We start from the raw sequence: 13,523 nt of genomic DNA, 5'->3' as shown, positions 1-13,523 counted from the left end.
CACTTAGATATACAACTGAAATATAATTGTTGTTTACATGGTTATGTATGAATGATTTATTCTCTTCTTGTGTAAATTTGTTAAGTATAGATGCCTTCTAATGGGTATTTTCCTTTTCCCTCCCTTTTTTGCATGACTCCATTGCGATGTGGGCCATTTGGGCCGAATGCATTCTTCCTCTCTTTCATCGAGTCTGAACTGATTTGAAGGCCCAAACATGAGTGAAAATGGCTAATTGGTGGGCTCGGTAGGCCCACCGGCCTAACTCCCTCTTTTATTTACATACTAGGTATGTTTGGAATGGTTTGAAATACTTGTCAAACTGCACTATATCAACATTCCAAATGATGGCTTGAATTTGATTTTCCTACAATCAAATAAGACAAAAAATTGTTATTAAATTGTGGAAACATATCTAGTTCGTAGAGTATAAAAGCGGTAAAGTCACCTCTTCATCTTGCAAAACCATCAGTTGGTATTTTTCACTTTTGTCTTTCTTGTTCTGGGAGGATATTTGTCTACTACTTGAATTTTGCATATCCAATCCTCAGTTTTTGGAGTGATTGACTTGATAGTAGATTTAATTGCCATATCGATCTAATCTGCAATTATGTAACAAACAAACATCTATACAATATATATTAACAATGATAATAGTGACAATGTTGTATATTATACATTAAGAAAAGGTAGAGAACAATGCGGTCGTTTATGTGCTGTACCAAAGGATAGCCTCAATCCACGGAAAAAACCTTTTCAATGACTTCATCATACACTATATTATAGGTAGAGTGATCGTCGTTGTCCTCAGTTGTAGATGGTCTAATTAATACCTTTACGTAGTTAGAACTTTTGGCTCGTGATAAAGCGACATATAATTGACCATGGGAAAATGTTGGCTCATGTAGGTAAATACCAACAAAATTTAACGTTTGACCTTGTGCTTTATTTATAGTCATGGCGTAACATAATCATATTGGAAATTGTGTTCTTTTAAACTGAAGAGGTAATTTTTCATCCTGCGATGTTAGGAGAGGGATTCGTGGAATGAATACATGTTTGTTTTTAAAATCCCCACTTGATATTGTTGCACTGATTATATGACTTTTGAAATCATTACATATTAATCTAGTTTCATTACATAGACCGTCACAAGGATTTAGATTACGTAATAACATAATCGGACAGTTTTTTTGTAATGTCAACTTGTACGGAGGTAAACTTGCAGGATTTAAACTGTGCATGAAATCTTCATATTCGCTTTGATCTTTTGGATCAATTGTTTCATCAATAGCCAAGTAAATTTTCGAAGGGGTTGGGTATTGTGTTATTAGCATATTATTAATTTCATCAACAAAGTCATTTTTTGTAGTTAAAACAGCGCGAGAAGTAATAAATGAAGCATCCGAATGATGAACATGTAAATTGGGATAAGTAACTCTAAATAGAAGTTGCAGGGATTCTTGTTCGAAAGTAAATGGAATAATTAAAGAATGAGGAATGGTAATTTTTCCTTGTGTATTTTTCTTTTCACTGTCATTACCAATTCGCATTAAGTATTCGCAGAAAGCAAGATCTGTTTTTGCACGCATATTTTCTGTCAATTGCAATTTTTCAAGTTGATTCCAAATATCAGAGCATAATAAACTCTCATGAATAAAATCTTCTTTTTTTCCACTACGTACAACGGGAAAAGTTTGTCTAAAATCACCGCTGAAAACAACAACTTTTCCACCAAATAGTATATTGGTCTCCATTAAATCTTTTAAAAGTAAATCTAAAGCCTCAACCATTTTCTTTTTTGCCATTGAGATTTCATCCCATACAATTAATCTAGCATCTCGAATCAAAGAAGCTAATGAACTTTGTTTGCTTATATTACAACTAAAATTTTCTTCAATGTCAATAAGTATTTTGAAGCGTGAGTGAGCAGTTCGGCCTCCGGGAAAGAGTGAAGCTGCAACACCTGAGCTTGCTGTAGCTAAAGCTATGAACCCACTATGTCTAACAGTTGCTAATAAGGCACGGTATAAGAAGATTTAGCCAGTTCCACCAGAGCCGTCAATAAAGAAAGCGCCTGATTTGTTTGAAAATATTCTTTCAATTATGATATGGTAAGCTCTTTTTTGTTCGATATTTTTTTTTTTCTAATAATAAATCTTGTTCACTAACTCTAATACGTATTTCGAAATGAACATCTTTAGCTTCTTTTTCTATCTCAGGAGGTTTTATCATTTCTGGTATCAGCTGGAATTCGTTGATATCACGACCCATTGAATGTAAAATATCATTAATATGATTTAATACTCTATAACGTATATCTCGTGTGCCTAAGTTGGTAAATTTCTTAAAATCGTCAGACGATGGTTTTTCAAAATTTTCCCACAATTCTTTTGGATCAGTAGGATTGCAATAAATTAATAATGTAGCAAATAAATGCCTTAAACTATATGGCATTTGGTAACTTATGGTAACTTATAGCTTCAGACATACATTCTATCAAGGTCAAATCCATCGACAGACACCTGTGGTCGTCCACTTCTTTCACTTGAGCATCTAAAGTGACCCTTGTTCCATTTAGACACTTCAGGTGGGTCATTCTTATTTCACTTAGACACTTTTTGCACCGTTATCGGAGCAAAACCAGCACCAAAGGGGGCGCCACCTCATTGCACATCCAACCAGCCCAAAAGCCCCAATTTTTAATGGTCAAAACTCCACGAATTTACAAATTAGTGAATTTACAATTAAAATGAGTTGGTACAATTTAATTGAGTTGGCGCAATTTAAATGAGCTGACACAATTTAATTGGCCACTTAATCCACGTAGGAGACGACTGGTGTTGATTTTGCTCCGATAACGGTGCAAAAAGTGTCTAAGTGGAATAAGAATGCCCCACCTGAAGTGTCTACATGGAACAAGGGCCACTTTAGGTGCTCAAGTGAAAGAAGTGGACGACCACAGCTGTCTGTCAATGGTTTGGCCTTCTATCAAATTGTTATCGCAAAGTAACAATCCTCTCTTTTCAGCTGATTCTCTAAATGTATTGTATTGTATTCTATTTACAGTCCGCAAATCCTGATAAGATTTTGGTGCTCTTACATTCATTAGTAGAAGTCTAAGATAATATCTTTCTCCTTCTGTTGAATGGCATGTTACAACACGACCAATAACTTTTCCTTGTTTGCGATGGGACCATGTTTTATTTGTTGACCATACAAAGTATTCTGGAAATTCTCGATATAGCAAATTAAGGTTTTTAGCATCTTCATCTTCAGCATTCATCAAGAAAAATTCTGTCAACATTGTTTTTCCAATCGTAGGATTATTTAGAATCTTAGTAATATTATCAGTACTTTTGAAGGAAACAAATTGTTGTCCTTCTAGATGTAGTTGAAGGTGATATACACTTGGAATCATTTCGCTGATATGAAAAGCAAATATACGCCATGTAGCTTCTGGTGGTAATACCCATCTAGCAGATTGATATTCTTTTATTTCATCTATTTCTATATTTGTATCATTTGAATGTAAATGAAACGCAATTTTATGATGTCCTTTGCAAATATACTTGTAAATGTATTTAATAACTTTTTTATCTGAACAAATCTCTATATTTATATGACAGCTAAATTTACAAAGTAAATATGAATTATAAGGAACAACCCATGAATTATCAATTAGATGTTCTCTAATTTTTACACTTTTTCCAGTGTTTCGTCTTCTATAAATTGGATATGAATTTTTTCCCTTACTTGTTTGTTCAGCAAACTCTTTTGGATACTTAAACTTACAGTAACCTTTTTTTCTAGTACACATACTTGCTGGATTTAACGCACCACAAGGATCATGAATCCTATGTTTTGTAACAAGGGTATATAATTCAGCGTTGATATCAGGATCTGGTAATTCAGCACAAACATATTTGTCATATGCTTCAGGAGTCAATAACTTGTATTTCTCCTCTAATATAATGAGAAAATGAGCATGTGGAAGTCCTCTTTTTTGGAATTCTACAGTATACATAAATGCCGCAACTTTACCAAATATATTTCTCGTTAAGATGTCTTTTTTTAACTCTTCTAACTTTGCATGAAATATTCGGCTGACTAAATCCAGTCTATTTTGTACTTCATCTGTTCGTAGGATATTAGCTTTTATTTCAGGCCATGTAGGATTACATGTCATAGTTAAGAATATATCAGGTTTTCCAAAACGCTGCGCCAATGCAATAGCATCCATATATCGGCAGCACATGCCTCGTGGACCTCCTGTAAAGCTGTGAGGAAGATATCTATTTCTACCTATTTTCGAAGCTTCTCTTTCTCCACGACGTAACATATCTATTCTAAATAAATCTTGATTAAGCGAAGAAAAATCTAATCGTTGACTTTCAATTTTAATCCATTCATCCACTGTATATTGTTCAAATAATCTTCCAGAATGCAAAATTATATTTTCATCATCTCTTATTTGTAGTTTGTAACAATAATACTCACGGCAAGAAACAGTATTTCTTTTGCGTTTTCCTTTTTGCATGTTTTCAGCTTCCAGATCAAGAAAACCATCTATTGAACACATATTTCTTACACTGGGCAATTCTTCGTGTTCACAATACATTAGGTTATTGGGTCTGATAATTGAAGGTTTTATTTTTTTAATACCACAATGCCATCCATTTTGACCATAAGGCAATAGTAATGGATATTGTAATGAATCATAACAACCATAATAGTAATTTACTATTTGACTTCTATTACTTTCTGTATATATACGAATATGTGGCGTGGACACACAATTATTATTATCATCTTCTACGCATATAGCAACAACTTCTGAAACTGTTGGTAAGTTGTAGATTCGTTGATCTAGACCAGCATCACATCTAAGGGCAATATAGAAATCAGACAATTGGGAAATGTTTATTAAAGACTTCAAAAATTTAGAGTAGGAATTGTAAGATTTTAAGATGTCTATCAAATATTTCACAATTTTTTCATTAAGCTTGTTTGAGCATGCCATTCGATTTTGCAATTCGTTTTCACTGTCAAAGAAATACAATTGTAAGTTCTTAGCTTTTTAATTAGTTGGAACCAAATCATTTATAAAATGGTACATTTGTCCTTGAACTTTAAAGGTATAAACTCCATTGCTTCGTTTTGCCAAATTTTTATCATAAGTTACTCCGAGTGATGTGAAGGCGAATGTGTTATTGTATGTTCTAATGTAAGTTCGAAATTCCTTTGATTCCTTAGTGTTTTCCAAATATAAATTTCTTAACTCTTGTGGCATTTGATGTGAAATTAAGTGAATCGAACCATTACTACAACAAACTGCAAGTGGTTCATATTCAAACTTTTTGGCTCTGCAAAATTCACAATTCGGAACATCTTTCAAGCTAATATAACTGGTTTTTGCTTCTGCACTATATGAGGTACCAACTTGTATGAAATCTCTTCCTGCATATTGAACTTAACATAAGCATGAAGTAATAGGCAATCTAGGAAATGTGTGGCGATTATTATTTTTAGTGAAACGGTTGGAACCAACCTTGATTTGTAGTCATCATCGACTTTTTACCATGATGTGTAGGTTTTGTGCCTGACAACGATCCTGTTTATTGAATAAACAAAACTTTTTAACTTAAGTTATCTTTTAGGCAAATTTGTAAGTCGTAGAAAAATTGCCTAACCTGTTTCACCAAGAAGTAGTGACCGTCTTACAACGGAGGAAGCTTGCTCTGCGAAAGAACGGCTAACTTAAAAAGATGATGGATTAACTGAATTAGCTACAACTGAATTGTCATTCAGACAATGCTTTTTTGTTTTAGCTTTGTTTCTTCGTTGTCGAGATAAACATGCCTCCTTTTTTTCAGGTGCCATTAGCTTATATAGCTCCCGTCGTCGAGCTAAACATGCTTCCTTTTTTTCAGGTGCCATTTGCTTATATAACTCCCGTCGTCGAGCTAAACATGCCTCTTTTTTTTTTTTTTTTCAGGTGCCATTAGCTTATATAACTCCAGTTGCCTAGCTCCTTTCTTAGCATTTATGGTTTTAGAGGTTTGATCTTTTTTGCATTTATCGTCTGACATTGCTGCAACATGGAACCTCCCCTCTTCGGCCTTCAAAGTTCTCATTTGAATATTTGCTACTACCACCAAGATCTGCACCGACGGCCGCTTCGCCCAGGCTCACGCCCAAGGTTTTGCAGCGACCGCCGCGCCCTCCTACTCATCGGGGCCTGGCACTTGCCCCGACGGCCGGGTGTAGGTCGCGCGCTTAAGCGCCATCCATTTTCGGGGCTAGTTGATTCGGCAGGTGAGTTGTTACACACTCCTTAGCGGATTTCGACTTCCATGATTTTTGTAATATTTTTTCTAAAGAGACTTTAATAAGTGTCATATATTCAGTTTGATTGTATAATTTTAAGAAAACAACTCAAACAAATGTAGAATACATATTTTCTATACTCAAACTAATAAACAACAAATAAAGAGACAGGCAAATCCCATAACAACAAAATAAATTGAAGAAGCAATTTGACGATAATTTAACAATGCAGAAGAATGACACTTACTTAAATCAAAGAGCTTGAACACACATATGTACACAATTACCACAACACAAAATCAAACCTGCAACAAATAAGATCAAACATAACATAGCAACCCATCTATTAGTTATATAAAACTTATTGTTATTTTCTAAACTTAAGGAATTAAATGGAAAATTTAGTTCAAATCGAACCAACAAATTTCATTAACAGATTCGGCCAACTTTCTTAATAAACATAAGCATTTGTAACTGAAAGTTCCAACTTTATAGTAATGGCAGAAATCAGACAACATTAACACTATTATGTACTTTAGACAACATCAACAATTGAATCAAATCGTCTTTAAATTTAGGAATAGCCAAACGGTGATACAAAAGGCAATGCAATATTATGACGCAACAACTACACAAAAAATTGTTTAACAGGTTAAAGTTCTTATTAGGATTAAGTTAAGTCATGTTAGACAAATTGATGGTTGAATGCACCTGTCATAATAATAGGCAACTACATTTAAATTATAAAAAAAAAACTATAAATGAAGGGGTGCAAGAATACAGCAAGACCAAGCAGTTTATGTGTTCTTTTTAATCCGGAAAACAAATCTGTTTACACAGGCTAGACTATGTAAAATCTTAAACTCTTGGTTTTTTTTTACAATCTAATAACCAACCTCAAGAACCAAACTGCTACATATGAGCTTGATGTATTTAAACTCAGATGTCTACAAATACTATCTATTAGTTACTACTGAGCAAGCATCTTCTATGAAAACTTTGAAAAGACAGAAAAATGGATCAAACAGAACATAAAGAGATAATTTAATTGGAGCAACTTTAAGTACAGTTTACGGATTTAACCATTAATTAAAGCCGCAACATATTTCAAATGTCAAGAACTTAACTCAAAGTGACACAATTAAAAGAACTTCATTAGTTGCTCACTCAAATACAAAAATAGGAAGATAAATCACAAACAGGTACATGGTGAAGAATGCAAAGAATGAACACTAAAATAAAGTAGCTTATACTGAAATTTGACAAAAAGCTCAAACCTAAATCAAAATAATGCATTTTAACACATATGCCAAAGAATGAACATAAAAGTAAAGAAGGATATTCTGAAATTTGAGATAAAAAAATCTGAAACACAAAATAAAATAATGCACTATAAGGCACATATCAAAGAAAGAACGTGATTTTACAACTGGAAAAATTGAATCTTGAGACCGCAAAGCTCATACCCAGATTAAATAAATGGGTTCTTAAGCAAACATCAAAGAACAAACACGCATTTACAGTAGGATATATTGAAATTTGAGACCATAAGTTTAAAAACCCAATAACAACGTGAATAGTCATTCAGATAGAACCTACAGAAGGGAAGGAAAAAGGAAGTGAAATGCTAAATTATTTGCTGGCTTGTTGAAAAAATAATTACCCCCACAACAGTTTGAGTGCAAGGTATCACGGTAAACAGTCAAAGCAACTCATAGGTCAATTTTGACCAAAATTGAAATTTAATGAAGTTAAGGATTTCTGACTTAGAAAGGAAAGCTACCATTTTTATGGTACATAGCCTCATTTAATCTTGGTAAAATCAATTAAACAGTACCTGATCTAAAGGTGGTTGTTCTAACTCTGCCGAATAAATCAAGCCTAAGGTATAAGGAAGCAAAATGCTCGAAGAAGAAGAAGAAGCAGGCATCGATAGAAATAGAATTACAACAATAATTTGTTTCACCTAAAGTTTATTAATCTTTCCTTCAAAAGCCACGAAATTCAGACACGAAAAATGTGAAATTGAAGAGAACATGAAGAGTAAAAAAAAAAATAAAAAAAAATATTGTACCCACTTGTTTTGGTGCTCAAACAGGTTGATAAAGATTTGTTGATAGAGGTAGCTTGTTGATTTTGATGATAGAGATTTGCTGATAGAGATTTTTGATGATATAGATTTGCTGGTAGAGATGGATTTTGTGAGAAGCCTCTGGACAATATTAAAATGGGCAGGTGAAGAAGATTGGAGCCTTCTGGATTTGGCAAATAAAATAAAATAAAGTATATAGATGTAAAATGTCATAATTATCCTCAAGACTGACGACGATCCCAACTTCTTGCACTCATGCTTCTATAAAAGTAGAAATATGTGTTGTATAAATGTATTTGTAAAGGATACTTATAAATATTGAAATCCCTATGATTACGAACTTAGATCATTAGGCAAAACGATGCATATATCGTTTAGAATGAATAGGAACCTTCAACTGATTTTCAAATTAAGACCCAACAAAGATGAATAATCACACTTTCAAGACTTGGGAAAAAATGAGTTTGTGAACTATGATTCAAAACTGGAAACTTTAGACAGTTCCGTATTTAAAAATAAGTCAACATTTCAACAAAGACGATTTTTCAGTAGAAAAACAAAAGCATGTTAAGTCGTTTTGAGATAAATTTGTAGTATTTTTGGACTTAAAGTTGCTGAAAACTGATTTATGAAAAAATCACAAAGTGTTGTATAAATAAAATGTTTTTTTTTAAACTGAAAAATAACTTAATGATTTTTTAAATCTTTTTTGGGCCAAGCCCAACCTTGAGTTAAATAAATAGAGGAATTTTTGCGCGGATTGCCCTTCTTTTGGGGTGGTCTTTAAATTTTGCCCCTCATATTTGTGGTCTTTAAATTATGCCCCTCATAGTGCTGGTCTTTAATTTTTGCCCTTCGCATTGCAACACTGAGCGTTCACGTAGAAATCATGAGGTTCTGAGTTCGAACCCCCGCTCAAGCATAAATTAAAAAAGAAAACTGCAAGGCAAGGTTTGGGTCGCGTGTATGCCGGACCCGGCATAAACTTATGAAGGAATTACCAAAATTATGCCGGACCCGGCATACTCATGCCTTATGGGCAGACTTGGCATAAGTATGCCGGGTCTGGCATAACTTTGGTAATTCCTTCATAAGTTTATGCCGGGTCCGGCATAACTTTGAGATCTCATGTCAACTTTTTATAGATTTTTAGTGACATCAAAATGCTCTATTAAAATTCAAGTGGTTTTTGTGTCAATGTGGCCTAAAGACTTTCTTTGTTACATTTCCTGTATTGGATATATTATAACTGCTCTTGTTAATATATTATGGGGTAGTGTTAGAAAAGAGTAGTTGTCGTGATTGTGTTCCATTATATCTAAGCCTAGTTTTTCATGAGTATTAACACTATGATAATTGTTGACAACATTTGCATAACGATGAGTGGAAGAGGCCACTCACAAAGTTTTTACCATGAAGCCTTTTAGTTCTGTAATAATATTGGAAGGAGGACAATGAAATTCTTCCTAGGTACCCTCATCCGGTGGGGGCATACTTTTAATGGGCAAACTTTGATGTCGGACCCGGCATAAACTTGTGAAGGAATTACCAAAGTTATGTCGGCCCCGGCATACTTATGCCAAGTCTGCCCATAAGGCATAAGTATGCCGGGACCGACATAAGTTTGGTAATTCCTTAACAAGTTTATGTCGTTGGGGGCATACTTTTAATGGGCAAACTTTTATGCCGGATCCGGCATAAACTTGTGAAAGAATTACCAAAGTTATGCCGGACCCGGCATACTTATGCCAAGTCTGCCCATAAGGCATAAGTATGCCGGGTCCAGCATAACTTTGGTAATTCTTTCACAAGTGTATGCCGGTGGGGGCATAGCGAATTTAAACTCTGCCTTGCGATTTTTTTTAAAAAAATTTGACTGTGTGGGGGTTCGAACCTGGAACCCATAGGGTTTAGCCGAAGGGTAAAACTTAAAGATTTCAACTATGAGGGGCAAAATTTAAAGACCACCCCAAAAGAAGGGCAATTCTGCGAATTGCCCAAGACACTTAAACTTCAGGGCCCGTTTGGCCATAAGAATTATTCACTTTTTTTCAGAATTTTTTTCACTTTTTTCCGGAATCAGCGTTTGGCCATAAAAATGCCAAATACAACTTGAAGTTGTATCCGGAATTTGAAAAATAAGAAAAACTTGTTTTTCAAGTTTTTCACTTTTTTCACAACCAAAACAACTACATTTCAACAAAAAATACAATTTAAAAAACTATGGTCAAACACAACTACAACTCCAACTCCAAAATTTCAAAAAAAGTGAAAACATTTTTGGTTTCTATGGCCAAGCACCTACTTAGTTTGAGGAAAGGTTTGAAAGTAGGATATGGTTGACCTTAAAAATGACTAAAGTGGACAAATACATTTTCTTTTTTAAAAAAAATATTTTTATACTTGTATAAACCCGTGGTATACTTACAAAGGAGATATACTCAAAACTTTTTTCAATAAAATCTATAAGGACTGAAAGGCATTACATTGGACCAAGTTAGTTGAACTCTATTTAAGAGAAATTTTAAGTGTGTTTGGTCCGGAAATGAAATGACTTTTAAAACCTTATACACAATTCCAAAGAAAATTCAACTCGTTTCATCCTCAAATAATGAATTTTGCCAAAATATTCTATGATATTCCATGACAAGTTATACAAGAAAGAAAATCATTTTAGCAAATAATTACAATAAATCACACACTGAAGCTCAAAGGTCAACCGCATTCTACGGATCCTTAATACTAGGGTGCTTAAAACCTTCCCTAGGGGATCACTAGAACCCTTACCTCAAACTCTAGTTTAAAAAGGATTTACCTATTGTTTGACTAAACCCTTTTACTTGGTTTTCCTAATTTCCCATATAAATTAGGTGGCGACTCTAAAAAATACAAAAATCCAATAGAGTCCACAATCTCAAAGAAACTTTTATGCCTCGCGTAAAAGTGAACCGTAACACCGTGGTCAACTCCAAGTCATCTCAAAAGCTAATTTCTCAACCAACCACCTAAATCACACCCGAACCTCTCGGGAACCGAACCAGCTACTCGATTAAGTCATAAATCACATTCCGAACCTAATGGAATCGACGAAACTTTGAAAAAGACTCATTTACCCCGATGTTGACTTTGGTCAAACTTCTCTATTTCTTAACTTAGGAATTTCCAAAATATCATTCTTCTTACCCAAAACTCATCCGAAAGCCTCGAGAATCACGTCACTCATCCCTGCAAGTCATAAACATCAATACGAAGCTAACAGAACTAACAAATTTTAAATACGGATCTTCTTGCTTTCTTGACCATCTTTTCACCATAAATAGGCATATTAAATACCAAAGCGGACTTAATTGTCAAAAAAACAACCAAGCGAACTTTAAAATTAGCTCCGTCAATTTCTACAGGTCACAAATAATATTACAAATATAATGAAATCTTTATATCGCCAACCAGAGAACGTGTTCCCCAAACGATCATTTAATCCAAATAATTAAATACCAAAATGTTCAAAATGAAACCTTCTCCCAAAGTGAACCAAATGATATCTGTTTGACTTCAAATTTTGTAAGCAAGTCAAAATAATTATTACGAAACTTCTATAACAGATGACACGTAAAATAGAGCATCGGTTCTCAAAACGATAAATCGGGTTTTTACACGATTGCTCCAAAACAAGAGAAAATGGGTCAATTTTGCCCTTGAACTATTCTAAAATAGGGCAGTTTTTGCTGTCAATCTATATTCGAAAAATAATCTAAAACAGAATCAGAAAAGAGAAGAAACAATCTAAAACATAATATGGAAAGAACGGAAAAATAAATTTGAGCCCACTAAATTCATAATGTGTCCTTAAGGAAATTATTCCCCTCAAATACCCGAGGTTATGGAATATATCCTCCCAGGATAGAACGAATTAACTCACCAGCGTAGAGGTACCTTAAAACCCAGTGAATGGCGAATGTAAAAGACGGCAGAAATCATACACAGAAAAATATTGAAGTACAAAAAAGAAAGTAGAAGATGATCAGAATTTTCATTTTGTCATTAGGAAAATCTGATGGAAATGAAGTATTTATAGCCAACAAAGTAAAGGAATGAAAAGGTGTGAAGCCTTTTCCATGAAAAGGTGCAAAGGACCATTTCCCATTCACACCTATTCATTAAATCCTAACAATCCCCCACATGAATGGGGAATGGCTCTATGATAAAGAAATGCATGGACAAGTGTATGATTTGCAAGTAAAGATTAATTTCATCTGGATAAGTAGGTTTCCCTTTGAACTTTCCGTAGTGAACATCTGTCGGATATACTCGGCCAATCGGTAGATTTGATATCTTTGAATCGTCGAGATTTGGTGTATACCTAGACAACCATATTTCACACAATTAACCCTTAACCGTCTTTGGTTCTCACTATTGTGTTCGTTTCAGCCATGATCACCGCCTGGTTTCATGAGTGCGTAGAGCATGGGCCTTTACCTAACGTACTCCTTGAAGCAGCTTACACTTCACACTCACATAGGTAATTCCTAAGCGTGTCATCCCGTAGATACACTATTTTGTCATACCTGCCAAACTTAGAAACCATTAAAAAAACTTAAGCTTTATTAACTTGTTAAAAAGCCTTAATGCTTTATCCTTGTTTCTGAACATTGTCTTCATCATGAGAATAGGTTGAGTTATTTGACAATGTTGAACCGTCATTCATAACATTGTTTGATCTCTTTGAACCTAGCTCTTGGGATCTCCAGTATACTAGGTAGAGTTACTACCATGATGACTTGTCCTAGGCCTTAACCCCATTCCCCTCGATGATCTTTCAACCACCTCTCTAGTTAGGCCTTTTGTATGTGGATCTGACACGTTTTCTCTTGACTTTACATAGTCAATTGTAATAACACCACGAGAGAGTTGTTGTTGAATGGTATTGTGTCTCCATCGTATGTGACGAGATTTCCTCTCTGCCCTTCTTATTGTTGTTTGGCTATTGCAATGTATGCATATTAGTGCCAATGATTTGGGCCAAAATGGAATATCTTCTAAGAAATTCGGAAGCCATTCAACTTCTTCACTGATCATGTCTAAAACTATGAACTTAGACTAC

At 34.3% G+C, this 13,523-nt stretch overlaps 2 protein-coding genes and 1 long non-coding RNA gene across 3 annotated transcripts; all 3 read right to left on the bottom strand.

The window, feature by feature from the left end:
- Positions 1–597: 597 nt before the first annotated feature.
- Positions 598–2,274, bottom strand: LOC132639777 (uncharacterized). Its single transcript, XM_060356200.1, has 3 exons — positions 2,181–2,274; positions 1,223–2,014; positions 598–602 (listed from the first exon to the last, which is right to left on the bottom strand). Exons 1-3 carry the CDS (start codon positions 2,272–2,274, stop codon positions 598–600), a joined length of 891 nt encoding a protein of 296 aa, XP_060212183.1.
- A 664-nt stretch (positions 2,275–2,938) lies between these two features.
- On the bottom strand, positions 2,939–4,582 carry LOC132639776 (uncharacterized). The gene has a single exon (XM_060356199.1). It carries the CDS (start codon positions 4,580–4,582, stop codon positions 2,939–2,941), a length of 1,644 nt encoding a protein of 547 aa, XP_060212182.1.
- Positions 4,583–5,599: 1,017 nt separating this feature from the next.
- On the bottom strand, positions 5,600–8,541 carry LOC132642709 (uncharacterized). Its single transcript, XR_009583309.1, has 3 exons — positions 8,409–8,541; positions 5,694–6,635; positions 5,600–5,614 (listed from the first exon to the last, which is right to left on the bottom strand). It is a non-coding gene; the product is annotated as an uncharacterized LOC132642709 (long non-coding RNA).
- Between the last annotated feature and the right edge of the window lie 4,982 nt (positions 8,542–13,523).

This window comes from Lycium barbarum, chromosome 5 (assembly GCF_019175385.1).
Source record: "Lycium barbarum isolate Lr01 chromosome 5, ASM1917538v2, whole genome shotgun sequence".
Lineage (NCBI taxonomy): Eukaryota > Viridiplantae > Streptophyta > Magnoliopsida > Solanales > Solanaceae > Lycium > Lycium barbarum.
Note: the sequence above shows the minus strand (reverse complement) of the source record. Positions and strands in the feature narration are given on the sequence as shown.

Coding starts and splice junctions, on each gene's coding strand:
- LOC132639777 (XM_060356200.1), bottom strand. CDS start 2,274: ATGGGTCGTGATATCAACGAATTCCAGCTGATACCAGAAATGATAAAA. Junction 2,015..2,180: donor AGATGTTCATTTCGAAATAC/GTATTAGAGTTA, acceptor GTGCCTTATTAG/CAACTGTTAGACATAGTGGG.
- LOC132639776 (XM_060356199.1), bottom strand. CDS start 4,582: ATGTGTTCAATAGATGGTTTTCTTGATCTGGAAGCTGAAAACATGCAA.